Genomic DNA, 23,465 nt, shown 5'->3' on the forward strand with positions numbered 1-23,465 from the left:
TAAAAATCTAACTTTCCCAAAAAGTAAAAGATTTATAGAAAAAGTCATATATCCCGGTGTCGTGAGAAAAGGGACCAAAGGAAAGATGCTTCGCTTCCTTACCGAAATCCTATAGCGTGCGGCGACTCGTCAGCTACAAAGAGGGAAGACGATTCCTCCCGCGGAGTCGATGGAATGGTAAATAAGGCAGTCGGTGGGCAGGCGTTATTTATGGCGATGTAATTTAATAAGCGAAAGATGAACAAGGGAGATACCGGTGACGCGGAGCGGAAAGTCGAAAGTGGCATGAAAGTAGCAGCCATCCTATTGGCCACCCTTGTCTCTGGAGTCGCGATGTATAGCCGGCCATATGGCTCCGCGGCGTTCGCTGCTCCTGCGCCAAGCTGCGAGGTTTCCGGGGGTGCGAAATGATATGGAAGTAATGGAGAGCAAGGCGCAGAGCCTGGTGCCTCCTCCACGGGAGATTGACCCGGCACGATAGGAGAAAAAGGAGAGCGCTTGCTACACGTTCGCGATGACAGATTGATACAATTCCATCGAGAGATTCCGAGCGACAGATTTCCTACCAACTGTTGTTGCCTATGCTGGTCATTACGTCGAATTAAAGTTACGGAGGTGGAGAATGATAAATCGACCCTGACGATCAACGATTCCGATTTCGTTTCAAAATTTATTCTTCAACCTGTTAGCTCGTGTGTTAATAGCGGAGACATTAACTTCGATTCTAGATTTGGACTTTAGTAATAAGTTTAAGTAAAATGAAATAATTTTGATGTGAAATTAGTTCAAGAGACGTTCAGTATCAAAATTGTTCTATTGCAAAAGACAGAAATTATTTTGTTTTCCAACATATAGCCTTCGCGTGTTTCTGGTATTATATTAATTATTATTTTATTTCTGTTATTATAGCCATTCTATTATTATATCAATAGATATATGTTCTGCAGCTCGGACAATTTGGCACCGGAAGATTTAAAATACGTCTGAATATAAAGCTAACGTATAGAAACGTGACGAATGAAGTTGTCATTGGCTAACAGGTTAAGAGGTAGGTTCGATGAAAGTAATGTTCACGAATGAAATAACAGGAAGTCGAGGGAGTCATCCTCCCTTAGGCCGATACTATCGACTCTGTGGAAGCCGCAAGAAAGGGCGAACGCGAGAGGCACACGCGAGACCGTGACGTCTCGGGGGTTGCGTCGAGGAAACGAGAAGAAGGAGGCTGTGAAGCCGGCGTAAAGCTCTCGGGCGAACCTCGCTCCTTATCGATCTGCCCCTGAGACTTCCTCCGCGGCCGAAAGGAGGAAGGCGTTTGGGGAGAAACGTAAAGAGAAACGCGAGAGATAGAGAAGCAGAGAGTCGAGCCTCTACACGTTCGATTTCGTGTACGTGTGTGTTAGATAGACCTCAACTGAGAGCCGGCTACTCGAGCGTGACTCCGCAGCCGAAGCTGAGCCTATCAATATTTCCTCCCGAAATCCGCCGTTGTACCATCGCAGCAATTTCTCTTTTCTTACTTCCCATTCAATCCAACCCTTCGTGATATTTTTCTTCTTACAATGTTTATTACAAAACGAATTGCTCTTCGTGTTTCTTTGCTACCAATTTACTAGGAGTTTCATTCGTGTAAGAACTTTCATTAACACTAGAACTACTTAGTCGTGGGTTTTCTATGTTCGTAATTATTAAGATCACGCAGGTGCTTTTCACAAAATTAATATTGTTCCTTGTGAAGGTGCAAATATGATTATTTTTAATGTTTATCACACCGCTTTAATCGTAATAATTTACGTAGGAAATATTTCGGTTATATTCGACAAGTGAAGGATGGTACTAGGCCGAGAATAAAATGGATGAATAGAAGGGAAAAAGAAAAATTGCCCGATTCATTCAGCGTTGTTGACAACGCAGTACGAATAAAAAGGATACGCTGTTTGAAACGATTAGAGAACCACTGTCATTTTCATTTTTGCCACTCCTTGTACCTATATATCTTTTTTAAAAGTCTGTCTGAAACATGCCTCTATCATAATAAAGCCTATACAAGTTCGCGTTTTTAGCCTTAGAATGAAAATATTAGATGATACGATAGAACCGTTCATAATATTAATTTACTTAATACATTTATACAAACATAATACAAACTGAAGAAATCCAATATATTAATTTCGATAAAAACAGTGATTTAATTCACGCATGTCTCTTTGAGGAAGACAGTGTCATTAGTAGAAATTGGAAAATTAAAGAGTAACAGGGTGGTGAATAAAGGAAAGAATGAAAAGAAAAGAGGGAAGGTTGTTCGGTCGATTCAGCAAAGTAGAAACAAGGCTCGAACTGTTACCGTCCAATCTTGGCCGCGTTTTTCGCCTGTTTTTCCGCGCCCCTCGATCCCGGGTTGATACTCAGGATATATATCTGTTATTTTTCGCGAAAGCCACTCCATTATTTCGCTCTCCTCGGCCGTTGGTTTTTTACCGCGGTGGCCAACGTCCCGGTTCCTTTCTCTTCGTTTCTCCGTGTCTCTCGTTCGCGGCCGGTCTCATTCCGAAGTGCCCCGGCAAAAGCAGGACAATACATTATATTAGCCGTATCATTATTTCTCCGTACGAAAGCTAGCTCGAAGCTAGAAAAACCGAGACACGGTCATAATGGGAGAAATCCCAGCGTTACTCGCTACCCTCATATTCTACTGTTTTCTCCCTTCGACCAGAGAAATCTTGCTTTGGAACCGTTTGTGTGTTTCACCAGTTTTGACTTTTCCTAAACGAATTCTTCTGGAACATCCTCCATCGATGTGTCTTATCATTTTTCTAGTCATTCCTCTATGATATCGAAACATTCAGAATAGTCAAAAAAAGAATTTGCACGCTCTTAAGGAAATTTTGGAAATTTACCGCGATGCATTTTTGGGCTTGTACATTTCATTTTGACCGGTTTGGTACAAGTTTCATATTTACAGCGTTAACTGCTCAATTTTTTCGTCTTATAAAGAAGCTGTAATTCCTAGACATCTACTTTTCTATAATACCGAGAGTCTCTGAATGAAATATCCATAAAAAGTCAAAGTTAATTTTAAGAAACTAACATTCCTGCGCTACTGAATCAAATAAGCAAGTATTTCTCGACATTGGAATTAGCCGAGTTTTTATAGCTTCCCAGAATTTCATCATAGAAACTCTTTCACAGGAAAACCATTTCTTCTCGTACAAATTCCCATAATTTTGCAAAATGCTTAAAAGTCATTAACGTTCGTTTCTACGTATGAAAATCGATTTCTCGGTCGATCCTCGAGCGCGATCAATCGGCGTAAACAATCACTTAAGGGCATCCGTGGAGCACGTTTTCCGTTCCGTGCATTTCAGGTAGCAAAGCATCGGGCGCGTTTCTATCCATTGCTCGGCGAGCGGAAATACATTTACCTACACGTAGACACCGGCGGAAGGTTGCGGGCTCGGTGTACGTGAGTTGGTGAAGGTAGGTTAGATAGGTGCATATAGATAGCGAAAGGTGGGTAGGTAAGTATCCGCGGGGTAAGTTTTTCCAGGCGATCTGCTCTCCGGATTCAGATCAATACCCGCCATCTGGGCCTTGGGTCGGGGATACGGACAAGGAGGAAAAGGAGAAGTTTCGATGGAGAGAAGACGGAGTGTTAGACAGAGATAGAACGAGGAGTGGAGAAGGTGGAGGAGTCACTCGAGCAACAAGCCACCGCGCCGCACCCTCCGCTGCAATCCTAGACACATCGAAAACCTCGGCCAGAAAGCAATTCCTGTACCTACATACGCCCACGTTTCACGCTATCGTGGCTATCACGACACCATCCACGTTCTCCTCGTCGGAAGAATGGGAAATATGCGCGCGCGACCAAACTTCGCTCTGCAGATGATATTTAGCTCGAAATTCTTGTAAATTGGCTGGCGAAAGAATGTGGCGGAAAATTATCGTATTTTAGAAACTTTAGCGTTTGATTTTACGATCGCACGTACAACTGCTTGTTCGCTTTTTTCTTTACATTATTCGTAGATGTGACGAATTTACTGATTATTCGAGAACATTCGTATATACGTGGTAATGAATTTTCTAGAGTTTATCTTCGAGAATTGTAAATATACAGTATACAGTCAATCATAAAAGTCTTGTAAAATCGTCATTTTACAAAGAGGCTATCTTTATTGAAATAAAATGGTACAGAACTTTCGTTGCAAAATTAACCTGTTTTCTACCAAGACGATTGGATTGCTTTATTATTTCCTTATCTGTTAAGAAATAAACATGACATTATGCGACGCTGTGTACTTGTTCTCTCCAAATAACGTGTGCATACTATTCGAGATGTACAGTACAGTGGATGAAGACTTTTGCGAGTACAATGTCTCTTAACAGTGGTGTAAATGCTGGCGAATATTAGATATAGTTAGGAGACAACGTTTCGAACAAGATGAATCAAATCAAAATTCCTCCTCTGGAGGAATTGAAACTGAAAATCAAGATCCCCCAAGCTGACCAAAGTCTCGTAAGTTCAACTCCATCGTCAGCAGACATCTAAATATCCCTGAGTACCACTTCCGCCTAATGCGGGCCAACTAATTTGCGTGCGTTTCCATTAACGCTGCTGGCTGCCGGAAATCGCGTTAGTGGATTTCACTTGCGCCAACCAATTCGATCCGCATTACGCTCGATTACATTATCAGACCGGCGGCGTGTTCGAAAGTGGCGCAGGGTGAAGAAACGATGAAGTAGTAGATGCGTACAGGGGTCGTCGGATGAAGCGGGAGATAAGGTCTTAAGTAGCGACTGATTAAATCTCGGGACATATGTGTGCCGATCAATGGTACCCCAGTGGTCTCTCTTCGTTCGCTTCTCTCTTTCTTTTCCGCGTACTTCACCGTGCTGGCTTTTCTGTTGCTCGAAAAGGGGATCCACTCGCTCAGTTTGCGCGGTGCTGATACGCTGTAATGCCGTCTCATGGGAGCTCACTCCCCGTTCCATAGGGCATCCCTTTACCCGTGGATACTCGTGTTCCTAGCCACGCCACCTCTCCCCACCCCCTGGTTGCTCGATCTATTGGGCGACGTAAAAACACTTGAATTAATCGGCCCCATTCCCGAAGGAACCTGCGAAAGGTCAATAGGATCGGGGTGACGGACCGGCTCTCTGCACACGCTTATCTCGATGCACGGGACGTGGGGATGATTCTTCCTCGTCTCCGAGGATAACTAATCGCTCCCATTGCCGCTCGCATCAAGCATATGCTCTGTTCGCACGCCCTTCTCGCTTTCTTCAATCGTTTTCCACGATAAATTTCGTGTCTCCACGAGTATCCGTTCATCAATTTTGAGATGACGAAGAATCGGTTTGATCTTGATTCGGACGAACTTTGTTTGTGAACGATGAAAGGGGAATCTTTGTCAGCACTTTTGCGAGGATCGTAGAAGGTATCTATTTAATTTTGCAAAGACTCGATTCTCGTGCTGATATGTAAGTATATTACGTAGATTATGGAATTTTTGTGCGAATTTGTAGATTTATGAAACTGTTATTAAATGTTATAACAAGTAGCTACCCTATTTTCGATATTCTATATATCTGTGCATCTTTGAATTCTCCATGAACGAATAAACGTTCCAGTCTATTTATAAGGATCGTACATCGAAGAAGTTATTTGCTCGTTCGTTGTCTTGAAATAATTAGCGACATTTAATGCTAATTATTACGTTTCCCCGCGACTAATAAAGTAAGTTTCTGCAGGTCAATTATTCACAACTTTGAGAAGAGGAAAATTTCTTATATCTATTTCAATTAGAACGATAATTCACAAGATGTAATCATTTGATGATTTGATGATGTAATCATCATTTGAAATCGAAGTCTTCAACTTTTCATCCTTGTCTTTATTAAACAATCTTATAGTTTTATAATTAACCGAAAGTTTGTAGTTTCATAGTTTCGTAGATCTCGGTCAGATTACTGGATTTTGTATTAATTGGTCAGTTTTGATTAATCTGACGGGAAAATTTGGACTCACCGATTGATCGAGGAGACGGATGGCACGTTGTCTTGCGAGCAAATGCCTTCAGCAAGCAATCGATCCCTGATCTCCCACGCGAACATTGTTGGATTGTCCCTCTTGTAGTTAGCGATCGCTTCGACCACCGGTGGAGTTGCAACCTTCGGTTTCGAGCCGCCTATCACACCAGCCTTGAAGCTGCCGGTTTCATAATACCTGCGAACAAAAAGAAAAAAGAAACCAACTCGATGGATCTATGTCGCGATTCTATTACATTCCTACGTCTACGTGACTTTTCAAAATCGTTAACGCTAACCGTCTACTATTTCCATCACCTTTAGAAATCTCCATAACCAACCAGAAATTCGATCCTACTACACTTCCAGAAACTATTGTAAGAATGTCAGGTTGCGAGCAGATTTTTAAGAACAGAAAATAAAGAGAATATTTAAAAGTAACGTAGTAAGTAAACTGCGGATTCTTATGCAATTTTACATCTTTTTGAACATAACCAAAGTAATGGAATTTAAATAGGAACTTGTTTTAGTCACCAATTATTTGTGTTATAAATATTATAACAAATACTTTGACGAATTAAACATTACATACAATCTGCACATTTCTGCATTTTAAATTTCCCATAATTGCGTAAGCATTCACGGTCTAACAATGAAGAATGATTTTTACTTGGTTATCTTTGAACTCTGGCTCTTGACATCTCTATAAGAAATTCTTTCTTTTTTAAATTCTCTTAATTCTTCAACGACTGATACAAAACTCTCGCTCCTTTCGATCATACCCATTTAAAGATTTCATACGCATGACACAGATTCTTATCACATACGGCTACATTTTTACAGGACACCGTACGTTCTAATTTACTCGTACGCTAATTTTCCAGAATTAGCACAAATATTCACCAAATTCCCAGTACGCATCTTTCGTCATTCGCACAAATTCTCACTGCCACGTAATCTTCAAACCACGATATCGAAAGAGACTGCACCCCATCCCAATTTTTTCCGATCGAATGGAATCAAAGGGAGCGAGAATGGAGAAAGAGAGAAACGGCTGGTTTTTCCCGCGACGTGCGGCCAATGCCGGAATAACGAATCGCCGTCCAGCGGCGCGTCAACGACCGGCTGTTTTAAAACAAACGGCTTCTGCCTCTACCCTGTGTTTCTCCCTCTTCTTTCCCTCCATTGAGCCCTCCCGGCGCGTGTATGCGCGTGCGATGGTCAATCGCGATTGGCCCGCCGTGAACGCGCCCTTTGTGCCTAATTAGTTAAATAATATCTTCGCTGGTGCTTAAATTCAATTACGGGAGAAAGCCCGCAATAATGGTCCGCTTGTGGGCCGCCTTGATGGATGTGGGTCCGCCGCCGGCGTCGACTCATGCTCGTTCAAACTGTCGGCCAATTTTGTGCCTCTCTCATTCTCCCTTCGTCTCTTTCTACCTTTTTCCTCTTCCATCGCTCGTTTTAAAAACAAAAAAAAAAAAAAAAGAAAAAGAAAAATAGAAATAAAAAAATAAAAAAACATTGACCGGTGAAATTCAACGGTGTCGTTGTCAATTTTCAATGTGTTTCTTTTGAGCGTGATACATTTGAGCTCGAGTATGGTGTCGGTTGACGTACACGCGGCTCGTTAAAGCGTGAGAAGTTGATTCGAACTGGCTCGATCGACGCGACGACTGTCGCTGTCAATTCCACGGAGGAATTAGCGATTTACGGGGAAACCGGTGTTGTCAGGTAGCGATGTCAGTTATGGAGTATGTGATAGTCGAAGAGAAAGCGGTCATAATCGGTCGAGGGAAAGCTCGAAACCGATCCGCCACTGTTGGCAGATTATCGGGGATCGTTGCTTCGATCGAGATTCGTTACGAGGAAATAACGAAATGATAGATTCTCTATATTATTTTGTACGTATCGGTTTGTATAATAATATCGTTCACGTTTCTTTAAGAGAAAGGAATCTCTTATGTGTATAAGGTCTGCTTAATTAACGATGTATACATTGTCTTGTTGTATCATCTTGTATGATATTGTATCAGGCTTTATGATCTTGCAAATGGATTGACTATCCTCCTAGCGCATATTTTGCAAATTTGGAATGAATACAGTTTTCTGAATATTCACGTATCAACACTATTTATTTATCTATCTATACGTTCCTCTATATACGTAATGTGTACAGATTTAAATAATACAATTATAAGCAATGTTTATTCATATCATCACTTGTCATATGTTTATTTACTGTCAACACAAGTAAGTTTTCTTTAATATTTCTCGAAAGATAACGGTAAGAGACGAACAAACTTACAATCATATTCGATTCTATAATATTCGATAGGGGGCAACCACTTGTATCGCACGTTAAATCGTGTCACGATGTTTCAACAATGTATCATTCGGCAATATTCACCCCGAACAAAAAATGATCACGAACCTGTTACAGTCGAAAGCGTCGGAGGGGTCTTTTAAACGGTTGGGGCCATTTCGCCCCGTTTCGAAATTATTACGATTATATCTGGCGTAAAACCCCATTCCAGGTCCACATGGCGATGCTCACTCATCCCTACCGTCAAATGCCCATTACGTTGCGCAATTACAATTTTTTAAATTGACCAAGCTATGACCATTCGCCCTATTCCCATTAATTTTGGTTTTCAGTTTAATCGTTGATAGTTCAATCAATAATTTTTCTTTTTTTTTCTTTTAGATCTCTTTCGTGTAACACTATCAGGTTGTTGGAGAGAAGATCGTGTCAGGGATGTTTGGGTAAGTTTAACCTCCCAGAAATTTTGAAAATTTCCGTGTATTACGAGCTTTATGTAAACTAAAGTCAATTAATTTTTTTATGTTACTAAACTATATTTGGGAGAACATTTTGGCTACGTTTAATTTCCTATTAATCGTATTTAAAGAAATATATTATTACAAATTATACATGTTGTAAGGAATTCGTGTTTTTATAACCAGCTAAAATTGGCCGAATAAAATTAACTGCAGAGAAGTTAGTCATTATTGAAGAAACGTTTCTCAAAAATGTTTTAAGAAGCTGCTTTATGCATCCGTTATGATAGACGTTTCTCCGTCAAACGAGGGTTGGCGCGAACTTTTCAACGCTGTCTCCGTGAACCATCACCTAGCCAGGAACCGGCGTTTCCGTTTCGTTTGTACATGTGCGTCGAAATTGTCGCGATTCCGCGAAAATCCGGGGCACACGATGTCGCGACGTATCAGTGGCGCGTGACTGCGTAAAGCTTCGGTGTTAACAGCGTCTCGTCGCCGAGGTCTACGACCGTTTTCACCGCAGTTTCGCTAGAAAAAGTGACTATAAACTTTGCACCTTGTAAAGTTACAAGCGTACGAATAGTAGAAATAGGAAGTCCAAGTTAGACGTCGTTTGAAACGTGACGTTCGTGTCTTTGGAAATGTAGAAGAAATATTTGGAAATGCGTAATTTAGAATTATCGAATCTATTACAATAAGGAATTTAGATATAACATTTCACAAATTTATAAATATCTCATCGTTGAAAAGTAGAGAAATATTAAAATGATTTTTATTCTTTACTTTCTCTAGACAATTATTTTCAATGCCTTTCGCGTGGATTAGAAACTTTAGCGTTAATCGTAACTTCTTTATTCCTGACGAAACACAGCCAGAAAAATAGGAATTTCAGCTGCGGTTTCTAAATTTTAATTTACCAGGCGTAGATTCAGAAAAAGCGAGAAGTGCCAGCGAAAAAGTAGCAATTGCTCCATCCTGGTTGACTTAATTTATTCTTACTTGGTGTTTTTGAATAAGCGATTAGGAAATCGATTGCGAAACAACGGCCGTTGAACCGCGTTTTCTTTTCAAGTTTGATTCACACGTCGCTCGCCACCGCGACTTATCGATCTGATCGGCTGTAAATCCATTGAAAAATAAATGCACTACTCGACGTTAATATAGCTGTTAATTTCTGTTCATAACACATTGCCGTTAATACGGTTGCGCAATAAATCGTTTCGACATCGCGCGTTTGATTAAAATCGTCCTGGATTTACGATTAATCGCGGACCCACAGGCAATTTCGTTTGAATAAATTTCGCTAATTTTCTGCGTCGAACTCGGCCACATGGGAAAATTTCTCTAATGATCCTGTCGGTGTTCCAGGAACGAACATTTTCACGTTTACTTATTGTTTATAAAAGCGCGAATTGCGACCGATTCTTAAGTAGAATGGATATCTAGTGGTCAGACGTCAAACTTCACTGATGATCACGTACTCCTACGTGTAAAATATTTGAAAAATTTACAACGCAAATATCATACGAATATATCTGTTCCAAAAAACAAGATAAACGCAGGTTTGTTATAAATTTAACTTTTTACAGATAATTATAGCAAGAACATAGAAATTTTTCTATGAAAGTGTAAGTTAGCTCACAATTTTCTCAGGTCAAGGATTGCATACTGCGAAATTCTTGTTTATTATTTCCTCGATAGAAATTTCCTTACTGAGAATGCTTCTAAAATTCATCGGACGTTATTCTAAAGATCCCTTTCGTCCCAAAAGATACCTATCAACACGAGTGATTTCACATTTCCGAACGCATCGAGGGTAATAAACTGTTCAAATTCGCTTCGCATGAAATCCAAAGAAAAAAGATAGGCAAATCCAAGGGATGGTAACTTGAGAGGCAATAAAGTAGTAAATAATCCAGCCGGCCTATTACACATATACAGGGCATATACGTGAAAGAGCTGGCTATATACGACAATGATATTCTACCGGCGGGGACGTATGACATTCGGGCCATCAAAACGGCACGAGGCCACCCGTTATGTAACGCGGGGCGGAGGGTGGAAAAAACATGGAAACCGCATATCGTCGCACCCGCTGGCACCCCCCACCGCGGCCGGAACAGGGGTGGTTCCTTCCTTCCGGCGTCGCAGTTTTCGTCCCCGGGTTCGTTCGCCTCGTGCTCCTAACAGCGTCTTTAATTAAATCACTCCCGAACCAGTATTGGTCTACCTTTTTTCCTCGCCTCCTCGTGCACCCTATTCTCTCCTTTCTGTCTTTCCCTCGACCATCGCATCTTTTTCTTCGTTTCGGGTATCTTTGGCCACTTCGAACGCATGGGAACTACAGCGTTACGTCTGCCATGGAAAATTTGATCCTCCACTAAATCATTTGCGCCATCGCGTCTCTTGTCTTTCGTCTCGAATTAACGAATTAGACATTCATCCAGCTGGTACGACTTCCTTTTTTTTTACAAGAGAATCTTTATTTCTTAGATTTTTAATCAAAGTCTAGCTATTGGCGCTGCCTGATTATTTGATATGTTGTTAGTTGCGTTTCTCCGAAGAGAAACTTCTTTCGAAGAATTAATAGTATCAACAATATATAAATGAAATCTGTCGTTAACAATATCATAACCCAAAGAATGTCAAAGAATTGTTATCTAGACATTTGTCCAACAAGATCGAAGAAAAACGTGTATTATCCTCAAAACGCAAATGAATTCCTACTCAATTATTGCAATTCTACGAAATTAAGTCTCCTTCCACCAACAAAAAATTCTGATCAATTTGCAACATACCTATTCAGAAGCTAACTTGTCGAACAAGCTGCAAGGAAACCAATCTTCCGTCAACTGCCATTCAAACTTGTCATTCGTTCTTTCAACACGTAGTTCCTCATTCATCAACCAGTCGGTCGTAGAAGAATCATGCATCGATGCAGTGACAGGAGGATGGACGAATCGATGGAGGAAATCGCCGAAGCGCCAAACGACGGTAGAGCAAAAAGCAAGTCTGTTGCCGTCGGGACACCACGGGGGTTGCGGTTGTAACGGATACGACGGAGGTCTGGATGGCGCCGGAACGGTGTCGGTACTCACCTCGACAGTATCTTGGATACACAGCCGTGAGATACCCTGAGTTGTCTGGAAATGTCGCACGGTCGGACGCCGCTGTGCGCTAGCTCGACGATCCTCTGCCTGACTACATCCGGTAGGGGCCTTCCGTTCACGAAGACGCCACCGAGCTGGTTAACTCCGCCGTGGCCTGGAAAATGGAAATCGATAATGCATTAGCTCGAGAGGATACCGTTTTACGAAACGTCCAGGTCGAACTTCCGCGATTGGAGAAAGATCGCGACCGACCTTAGCATTAAAGATCGATTTTACTTTTACACTTTGGATTACTAACTGTTTCCTTCTTACGATTTGAGCTTCTTCTTAGCTGCTCTTAAAATTTCTTCCAGTGTTGGATCGGAGATGGTATAAATTCATCGTGCAACGAAATATTTGTAGCTTTATGATCTAAAAATCACTTGTTACTTCATGGATCAGTCGAATAACTCCTAATGAATGTCGAATTGATAGTGTATCGATAGCGTTAAAATATGATTTCTGTCTGTGTACAACGATGGAATCTCATAGAATATTGTTAATAGGCTTCATTTAGTTTTATCGATTTTGAATATACTGAAACGAACGGTTTTTGCTCTTGACTTATTTATATCGTGCTTTATTAACGGACTCGCATATGTCGATCAAGTATTTCTCGCTACTTTTAATAAATGCTATACGTACATTTATATACTCTGTTCGATCCTCTGATCCAATCATTCTACATAGGGGCAAACACTAGACACAATATATACTAAAACCTCGTATTTCAGTGACCCATTCTTGTATGAAAACATTTTCTGTTCCCCAATTCCCCTTCGAACGAGTGCATTTGCTAATAATGGAAGCAACGTGTGCCAGAACATTCGATTTTCCATCCCACACGCTACTGTTCGTTCTCTTCGCGAGACGACTTTATTTTCGCGCATTACGGTCTCCTAACGCGTTAACTTCGATCTAATATCGTAATGGAGGGTCCTGGACCGCGACATATGTCCCCGTGTACGTGCCAGCGCACCGATGATTTGATGATCAGCGCTGTTTCTAACCCCTAACATCGACGAACCAGGCCTGTTCGGTTATAGTGCGCGACGGGACCGCGCGATTCGTCCCCTTGCTTATGCTGCTTCTTTTTGCCCGGTCAATCGACTTCCTCTGGCAAACATGTTGATGCAGATCAGACTGAATTGTCAGGGGAAAGAAATAGTCGTGATAATGGCCGACATTCGATTTAACGTGCTCCAGTAACGCAGTAGAGTATAACAAGTCTGATACGAATCTTCTTGTTGTCGTGTCCGTGCGCGACTGGACTATTCTACTGGAAAATTAATTCTAGATTTGCCTGATCGTCCAACTTTCACGAGACACGGAAGATCGAAGTTTTTCGAATTCTTATGTACGTATTCGTATATTTGAAAATTAACTTTTTAATCGTTTTAATTACTTAAATTCGGTTTTTCACTATTATGTATTTTACACACGTGAAAGTTAATTTTTAGGTTGTGTCGTAAAGTAATACGGACTACGGAAGTATTTAAAGAAATTGTAAAATATGAAGGGGCACATATTTTTAGCTACATTGCGTGTAATAAATTAGCTTGATACACGGAGTGTCAGCTCTACCATTAACACTGCCGTTTAGATTTGTACATTTTGTCGAGAGTGGCTAAGTGCTATCGCTTATTTTAACACACCACGTTGTTATCTGCAAATGTAATATATAGTTTATCAAAAAACAAAATTCCGTGAATATACATACATTTTATAATACGTTTAGTACTTCCCACTTTTATTACGACAGTAACCAAAAACATCTAAAATTGTGCGAATGTAACTGCTCGACTGCTTGAAATGTTACAATCAATCGACAGTCAATTTGCTAATAGCTTCAGAAACCTCGAGATCTATGAATTCCAGAAACTCTATCGAACCCTAAATCGTCAACTTCCCAATCCTCAACCGTGCTCGCTAAAGCTAACAAAATTACCATTTTCACTTTCATACAAATTAAAACTGCATCGAAACTCTCCATTGTAAATTCCTCAGAAAGCAGACAAGACTAAAACCTCTGCGAAACGAAGTCTCTGTTTCCCCATACCAAGGACCACGCGTTCCACGTAGCCAAACAATCGCGGCTAATTACCGCGATGATCCGGCCATTCCGATGAGAAGCATCATTGTTGGCGAAACGAGGCGCTCCGCGACGCGTGAACCACCGATTCTCCTTTTTTCCTCCATTCCCCCATAACTGATACGATCACGACGCAGCAAGACAATGAAGGGATCCGCGATCATTACTAGAAACGATACGCGCTTTCCGGTCGCAAATCAATTCGCTTTCGCGTTTATGGTCGCATCCCCGCGGCGTGGCCGGTAGTCAGGGGGATAGTCGCGCTTGGAATGATGGTGGCGCGGGGCAAAAGCACCATGACCACCCTACGCGGCGCACACACGCCGTCACGCCTGCTGACCACAACTATACGAGGGCCCTGGATTCGAGAGCCGTGGACCACCCCCGGAGGTCAAATCCAGGGCTACCAGTGCTACGAATTGTCGTGCCGTTGCTCTCTCGCAGCAACCGCGTCACCGACGCTTATTATTGTCCCCAAGCTGCGTTCCTATCCTGAATCTCCGTCTATGCGCTACCGTGCAGTCTCGTTTCGTTAGCTCTACTAGCATGCTTGTTAACTTCGGATTTCTTCTTTGTACTTCTCTCTTTTGGACGTTTAAGCGAAAGAAATGTATGAGAATTTGTCTTCTTTCGATTATTCTCGACTCAATGATATTTTTCTAATGTTGCAAAATGTCTTCACAGTTTGAACAGTCCTGTGATAGCGTGATGCGTTATGTATGATTTTTCATTTCAATTTTATGGTAGACATATTCTTAAGACATTAGAAATGCTTTTTGTTCGTTAATACCAGAGTAGGATCTTTTTGCATAATGATCTAACCTTTCTGTTTCAACAAGCGAGAAGTCTTACAATATTTTGAGAAAGAATTTAACGAAAGATTGGAAGAAAAATTCACGCGTATCAACGATTCGCAAAGAAACATTAAAAGCAAATTAACCAGGTTTCGAGCGGCACTTTTTACCGTTAATGACGGTATACTATTGCAATATCGTTTCATCCAATCCAAAAGACCCGTCAAACTTTCCCACAGTAACGACACGGTTCTTCAACAAGCTTCTCAGTTGGCGAATTAATCGGATGTTCATCGGTATTTCGACTCGGTACCAGAGAAAGCTGGTCAGCTTCCTAATTCCATAGCGATTCTATCTGACTGCAAGAACGACGATGCAAAATGAGTTGACCTGGCTGCCTGGCCAACTGATACGAACCACTTCCGGGCCGCCACGCTTCTCATTCGCGATCTATTAACACGTCCGCCATTCTGATTTCATGGAACAAGCATGAAGCATATCGTTACATCTTCGCGGTGTACCCTAATCGACGGTGTAAAAGCTTTGTAGCTACGTTTAGTGCAAAGATCATGAAAATACTTTTAGCAGTCAATTAGCCTAAATTGTCCAATAATCAGCCCATCTTAAAATCGTTCTTTTCATTGCATACTACTTCTTGCATACTAACTTCTTCGTGAACATATGTTTACAGTAAATGCCTCGTAACTTTTATGTACGTCCCCGGATCGCTTTCGAACTTTACAGAATTTCGTTACAGCGATAATGAAATTTCGAAATAAATTTATAGAAGCCTTCTACGGTAAATGTTCAAATACTTTCGTGAATATATCGGACGTACTCTACGTATCAAGATACGATGGCTATCGACAATTAGATACCCTTGACGATTGGTTAATCGCGTCGTTGGAGCGGAACGCGCGAAACTAACGAATTCGACGACGATGTTGGCTCTGGTGTGCGAGGAAAAAGGTATTGCGATGACGAAAAGAAGGAAAAGAGCGATGGACATGGCACCATAGGTGCGCGAGCGAGCATCAACGAAGAATTCTACACGATATAGATTCCCGACTCGGTCACACGATATTTCTCCAGCAGCTTTGTTCCTGTATTACATTACGGTCTGGCGTTACGTATTGCCGGGCGCGCGTTGGAAACACGCTACACTTTATTACTCGCTCGCTTGAAAAATACACGGAAAAGTACGGGCCGCTGGTATTATTTTTCAGAAATTCGTAGCCCGATCGGTCGTATGTCTAATTTAATAGTGGAAGTATCGGAGCGAACAAAATGATGTATTCGTAATTTTTTTTCGAAGAAATTTTTGCAGATTTGCTGTTTTTTTGGAGAGTTATTTTTTATAGGTAGACTGTGGATGTTTCTGGGAATTCGGATTTTGAAACATTTTCTTGAAGGAATGGAATTTAAATGGAGATTTGTTTCATCTTATAGCATTTCCTTTTAGTATAGAGTACTATGTATTGAATATCCTGCACGTTCTTGTACATCGTGTGAATTCCTCTCTTTGATTTTCTTCGGTAATTCTCAGTATGAACGCGTAAAACATATTCTTTTGTCTTATAAATTTATTAGAAATACGTCAAGTTGGAGATATATCATTGCTCAAAAATATATGGAAATCGATCACAGTAACGAGCAGATCTTAAATACCTTATCGAATACACGAATAATAGTTGAATTGAGACACCAAATGTTTCTCAGACTGCAGAGAATTAAATTTTCCATAACTGCACGAACATCTGCAATCTATTTACATTCACTTTATATTTTTCATTTGTCATTTTATATTTTAATCTCGATTATTTCAGTGTCAATAACATCGATATCATGGAAAGTCGATTCGATATATTAGAGAAAGTCAAGTTTATACTTTTCTAATGTCACGTAAATCGTAAAAATGTTTCCAGTATAGAGTGATACAAAATTACAAATAAAATCGTTGATTTGTTTCACCTGCCTCTGTAGCAAATATCGACGATAATTTTTCTGGTCTTGAAACGTTCAGCAAATTCCGCTGCAATTACACGGATAATTTTGCCTGTTCAATGAAAGCGATTGGCTGACTGGTCGCGGAACGATTCAGCTGCGATGCACACGCGTTGACCGCGCCGTTCTTGTTAATGTTTCATAATTATTATCATGCCATTAGTTCGAACGGAACCGGCGGACGGTCGCGGCCACGCCGCTTGGAAACGGCGACCGTGGCCACCTAATTAATACGTTTCCACCTGTAATTAGACGAAATCGCGATCGAAAGACTTTTCCTTTTTTCTTTTTTTTTCCTTTCACACAATGATCAGTGTATCGTATGATTTTAACACATTTACGACATAATAAAATGTAATTATTCCTCCGCAAAAACTGCATATCTTTTTATCTCACAATTTTCTAATAATATTTGCTGTAACTCTCTCTTTATTACTTAGTATTTCATTTGTATTTTAAAATAATTCTATTAGCACATTTAACTGCGTACGAGCTGATTTCGAGGAGACATATATTTTGAAGAAAATTAAATATATATCGAAAAGTGGAAAATTGTGAAGAAATAATTCACAAAAATTCATGCCAAGTATTCACAGTAATTCATGCCATATGGAGAGCTGAGAATCATAGTGGAGCATGTAACACGGTCCGCTGCTAGTTTTCATAAAATAGTGTCCTAAGTTTATTATTAGAAAAAATTGATTTCAACTCATGTAAACGTAGATACAGTTACCAACTTAATTATGAAATTAAAGGGACGATACCTCTAAAAGTTTAAATACGTAATTAAATATAAATTCTTCAAATCCTGACTTGGACCATTATGACGCAAAGTTTTACAATATACAAACAGATATCGTACGATATTTATTTATTAGCTTACATCATCGTAAATAGCGACTACTGAATCTGCGATAAACATGTTAACCGTGTTGCTTACAATTTTATTCGTCTCTCTAAAAATATTTCTATTAAAACACATAGAAATAAAATCTCAAGGATTGCGTCTCCGATTGTTACAATAAGAGTGCAGCAAGTAAATTCCAAATAATTAAGAGGACGGATTCTATGCATCGGTATCAGCGAATGTGTTAAGCGTTCACCGAGTCAACACATTTTTCTCCGTTTTCTTCACACTTTTCTCTGTTCACGCGCGATTACGCCGGACACGCTTCCAAAGTCGCGTTCTCGCTTTCGATCGCTGCTTACCGCGCACAGCGCGGAAGCGTGTGCAACACGGTTCCACGATTCGGTCCGGTTTAACCCCCTTTTTCTCCTCGAATTTGCCGGATCGGTTCAGAGCGATGTGAATTTCTCCGGGATATAGCAAGACCGACTTTTTATTCGGCGGGGGAAAGAAAGTGAGAGAAAACGAAAGTACGAGAAGATTCTGTGGCCGAGTTTTTTCTTTCTTTCGCAAACTAGAAGAGATTTTCGTTTCGAGCGTTCGCTACGCTGATTCGGAAGCTTTCACTGAGGATTTAGGGAAGCGAAGAGGAACAACTTGATAGGAGGTAGTCGAATGGTTCCGCGAAAGGTTCCTACGCGGATCAGAGACTGCAACGACGTGCGGTTTTGCTTTTTCATCAACCATTGTACCGCTACGAATCGAACGGATCGGACGAAGGTCGTTGAATTTCTCGTTTTCGCACTCTCGTTTACTCGACGACGATGCAAATTTGTCGCCAAGCGGACCGTCCGCTCGACTTTCCTCGTTCTATTCCACGGACCGCTTGATCGGACAGAAAATACCGGGAGAAATCGATTTTTACGCTAACAAGTTCGCTCTCACGATCCGGGGAAGAGAGTTGATTGTTTTCTGCTTTTTCGGTGTTTAAGTTATTCCGTGTAAAAACGGGCGGTGTCTTGCCGCTTCTTAGAATATCGTTTCCTATTCACGGTTATTAAAAGACAAGAAGAGAATCTTCTAACTTAGTTCGGGTCAAGCGGTAACCTAGGCAAACCTTAAGTATTCTTCGTATCGCGAGTTTGAAATATTTTTTAATTGACTTAATTCGTTTTTCTGATTGTCAGATTCTCTTGGATATAGTAATTCGTCTATTTAGGAATTTGCTATTTCTCATGTACCAAGTTTTAAGCGAGTGAGATCGATTTTTGCGCTAGCTGAAATTGATCTGTTCTTACTAATTGTTAATTGATAGTGTAAAGTACCTAGTTATATAACGGACAATTTTATCAATAGACTAACTCTGTATAGTTTTTAACGTTTGTTTACTTAACTAGTTACGTTTAATGAAATAAAATTGTTTAACGATAGAAGAAAATTCTGGTTAGAAAGACCCAAAGAACGCAGCAAGGTTAAAAGCAGTAATTTCGTCGATGAAGACGAACGTAATAAAAATTAATCAAACAACTGTCGCCTGACAACTATGCAAAAATAATTCGAGGCCGAGACGCAAATTCGAATCTTGTTTGCTGCAGAAGTGTTGAGAATAAATCAACCAGAATAAATCTACGAGTAAATCGGAATCATCTGCTCTTTACCCATGATATCACGAAAGATGCAACCCAATTAAAACAAAGATAAGCAAAAATATGCAACCAAGGATTTCTAACAAACGAAAAAAATCACAAGGAGGTAGAAAAATAGAAAAATAAGTCCGGAGGACCGCGCGTGTTGTCAGCTTACAGGTGTAGTATTCCATCATATTCTGATTGTAACGATAGGCGGTGCTGAGGTCCATCGTGGCCCCTCAGTAGCCGACGGCCGTCGGCTGTGGGAATCCAGGTGGTTCCTCTCTTGATGTCGCGTATAATATGTGAAACGCGTCCAAAGGACGGTCGGTCCTATTGACCACCGACGATGATGTTTCTCGCAAGTTTCCAGAGGTGATGGTTCTCGTCTCTTTTTTAACCGTAGCCTCCGAGACTAGTCTATGGCGTGGCGGTACAATGACCGTCATCAGGAGCGTCTTTGTGCCGGACGACGGGTGGCTTCGACGAGCACCCGGTCGACCGTCGCTTCATCTTCATGAATCGAGAGCTGAATCCGTCCTCGTCTGCTAGAACTTTATCTATGGGACACTTACGGCCTCTCAAATTTCTTCTCACAGCACTCGCGACATCACTGAACTCCACTCTCGCACGATGTCCACAATGATACTCTGATCGAATTCTTAAAAGGGTTTTTGATTCTCTTCATCGTTGGATTGATAAAATGAGACGATTTCTCAAATTAGTTTCTGGATGTTGGAATTTTAACCACTTGGATTTTAACGGTTCTTAGCCTTACGATTACTTCGAAATGTACGATGGATCTTAAAATTGAGATTCCAATGGCTTCCGAATATTTTGGACACTGCTTTTAGAAGATTATTGACGAGTTTTGGACGATTATCTGCGCGACATTTAGCTTGCTGTTAGTCACTGTACACTGTTCTTCTCTGATAACACAGTTCACTTCATCGTATCCAAAGGATCACTTGAGATTTCATTTGTATTCACTTATCAACTATACTTCGATCGTATCAATCATCTCTTTCTTTCTCCATATAAAGACACACAGAGTCCATCGTTAGAAACAATTCAAAATAATCCAAGAATCTCGTTCGCACGAATCGTCTCCGAAAGAACCATCTCTGTCCCGTTCATAGTTGTCAGCAAGGAATCCGAGCGAAGAGCAATCCAACCATGAAGAAGTATTCACGAGCAAAGAACCGATGAAAAACAATCCTGGATACTCGTCGGACACTTTGAAGCGACTGTGCCTGGTAACTCGTCAGTTCGTGTCGTTGGGTCCCGTGGCCGAAATAGGCAAAAAGGTTCTCGGTCACGTCCGACTCTCGTTATCGTTATCAGCCGCGGTGACACGGTGGCTGGACCCCAAAAAGCGGCACGGTCGTGCGGGTAACAACGACGTGAAAGCACGAACAAGGCTTCTGGCGACGGGCACACGTGACTTCGCCAAGCTTTTCGACCCCCGCCTCTATCGTCGAGCTTTCATCCCCACGCGGGCTACAACCCCGCCTTTTGCATCCCTCGATCAGCATCCAGCCACGAGATTCCGCGCACACCATTGGCTGGATCGTGATCACGTGTAGTCGAGGTGGGGCGGCTCTGTGACGCGGGGTTTCTACGGAAACGGCTTGAGCGTCGCGCGGGATAACGTCGTTATTGGCATCCACCGAGGTGCGACGGAGAGAGCGAGGCCGGCTGCGAGAGCAAGAGGCAGAATCCGGGATGGAAGAGGCAAAGGTTGCGAAATAAACGTTCGCCGGCTGGTCTACCGCCAACAGTCCCACGCGAAATCACGCGGCGCACACCCCCGTGAGCACTGCTTATTCATGAGCTTGTCCCTCTCCGGGAGGTTCTACCTTGCTCTCCTTGGATACGATGTCTCGCCTTATCGATTTTATTTATTTAAGAGTTTCCCTTTGTCGCTCCACTTCTTCCGAAACACTCGCCTCCTCCCCAACCTCACTGCTCGACCACTTCGTCTCGATGCTCTTTTACCCCCGGTCGACGATCGAAGAATATTTCGATTACCTTAGTTCGCTCGTTATTGGAAACGATTATTACCAAAGAGTGTCGCTATAGTACAGGATATTACTCTTAGGTTTATTTATAGATTAGAATATCTTTCAATATAGTTTTCACGAACACCGCCAATTTGCGTGATAGTTCCACTTGGTCTCTCGATCATCGTTTCTGGTGGTTATTGTATCGCACTTATATCACTTTTCTTTCTATAGTTTTCTTCCTATACCTATACCCTTATATTTTATATTCTTCGTTCTAAGTTTAACAATGTACTTTTTCTACCTTCTTGGGAAAGCAAAAAACCTTCTAAATTTGTATATCGTTCATTCCGCACTCCTCGTCACATTATCACACAGTCAGAGGGTTAAACGATTCACGATCACGAAAGATGAATCAATTTCGATCAGCGCACGATACAGGGAGCACGAGGCGTATCAGACTCTGACGCAGCTAATTACGAGACTGATTACGTCGCGGGACAAAATATGGTGGACACTGTCTATAGTCCGTGGAGGATGGTAAAAGGTGGATGAGGGAGGAAAGGGCTAGGACTTCGCAAGTTACGCGTGTCACGTGGGGTGTGTGGGGAGGGGAACAGGAGGTGGGGGACGATATACTGGTTTACAAACTGCGGCGCGCTCACCGCTAGGATACTTTTCCTTGGGAACTTTGTGTATATACCGTGCGGTGTGGTATAACATTTACGGTAATCTATAGATGCTTACTCGCCGGAAGAGACTTATCACTTTTATGCAGGCTATAACTCGAAAGTTAGGCAATGCACGATGCATTCCAATTACCCTTCAGCGGGTCCGAATTACTCATCCCTGGCCCCCGGCCGATTTTTATCCGCCGCCGCCGAGTTATTGCGAGTCGCGAGTACGTGGCCAAACTTTCAGCAACGATTTATGGAAAGGGTTTGACCGCGATCCAGATCCAGCGAAAAAATCTCTGTCGTTACGAGTAAGTTGCTCACGAGAGAAGCGTTCTACGTTTTAGTGAAAACACTTAGGCGATTTCGACATCTTTTTTCGCTTAACCCTTTTTGCGAAGTATCGAAGTATCAAATTGGCGTCGTATTTGAAGATTACGGGAGAGAATACGGAATTTTACTTTTGTCAGCCCTTTATTCTTATTACCTGCTGAACGAGATACTATATTTGAAGTTAAAGATGACGACAGCTTTGTGGGACCAGAGATGCAGTATTTTAGAAACGTAGCGGTGGATTGAAGAAGTTCTATCGCAGAACAGGAGTTCAAATAATATTGCGACGATCGATATTTATAAAATATTTTGGAGGATGATACAAATACATATTTAATTGCAGAACCGAGAGAAAAACCCGCGTTTGATATAAAAATTGTTTCCGTAAAAAGGCGCGTAATTTCATTCGCAATACTCTTACGCTATACTCTTCGTTAGCAACAAAGTTTAATCTCAATCTCAACTATATAGGCTCCCTTTCTAATCCCAAAAGTATTACCAAGCGTATAAATTGCATATATCCAATACATCGCGTCTCTCCCATCCAACACCACGTTAAAACAAAACCAAGAATTCATATTCCAGGAATCTGGCAACTGAAATAAGGAGCCCTTAGGTGGCATTAAAATCCAAAAAAGCCTATCGTCTTCGTAAATGGTGCATGAAACGGACACAATTTACAGCCGGATACAAAAAAGCGTATCGAGATCCGTGGAAAGAAGCTCCGGGATTCGATCGAGGATCGAAGAAGAGGTAGTCTGCGAGGGGGCCCCCCACCTATCTAAAATGTTAGCGCTCTGGGAAGGTCTGGTGTTCGGAGCGACTCGGATCAGCCGGAAGGTGCGGTCAGCCATCGGCGTCGGTGGGACCGCCGCTGGGCCGCGAATCTCACAAGGGTCCGGTTTACATTCGAGTGCGTTCTTTCATGACTCCTTTCTTCGTTTCATTCCTACGTTCCGACTGGGGGCCACCTCGTTCGTTCCTCCTCCGCGTTTCGTCCACCTCGTCGCGTCTGTCTCGCTCGCAGAAACAGAGACGCACAGAAGCCTCCTCCATTGACATTAGATACGTGAGATCGGGAAACGCGCCTCTTGTCGAACGCGAGGTTCGTTGCGTAACCGGCTTGCGTATCCGAC

At 41.7% G+C, this 23,465-nt stretch overlaps 1 protein-coding gene and 1 long non-coding RNA gene across 4 annotated transcripts in view; one reads left to right on the forward strand and one right to left on the reverse strand.

The window, feature by feature from the left end:
- Window positions 1-20,713, reverse strand: part of LOC126867363 (paired box protein Pax-8) — a 46,660-nt gene extending 25,947 nt beyond the window's left edge. The window contains exons 1-3 of the mRNA XM_050621803.1: window positions 19,495-20,713; window positions 11,904-12,069; window positions 6,026-6,223 (exon numbers count right to left, since the gene is read on the reverse strand). Of these exons, the coding sequence (XP_050477760.1) occupies window positions 6,026-6,223; window positions 11,904-12,069; window positions 19,495-19,549 (419 nt within the window). The 5' untranslated portion in view covers window positions 19,550-20,713. The remainder of the gene's footprint in view (window positions 1-6,025; window positions 6,224-11,903; window positions 12,070-19,494) is intronic.
- LOC126867376 (uncharacterized) overlaps window positions 1-23,465 on the forward strand; it is a 246,270-nt gene that overhangs the window by 21,585 nt on the left and 201,220 nt on the right. For all 3 annotated transcript variants that reach the window (XR_007690224.1, XR_007690223.1, XR_007690225.1), the window contains exon 2: window positions 8,732-8,790. This is a non-coding gene — a long non-coding RNA (uncharacterized LOC126867376). The remainder of the gene's footprint in view (window positions 1-8,731; window positions 8,791-23,465) is intronic.

Source organism: Bombus huntii, chromosome 7 (genome assembly GCF_024542735.1).
Source record: "Bombus huntii isolate Logan2020A chromosome 7, iyBomHunt1.1, whole genome shotgun sequence".
Classification (NCBI taxonomy): Eukaryota; Metazoa; Arthropoda; class Insecta; order Hymenoptera; family Apidae; genus Bombus; species Bombus huntii.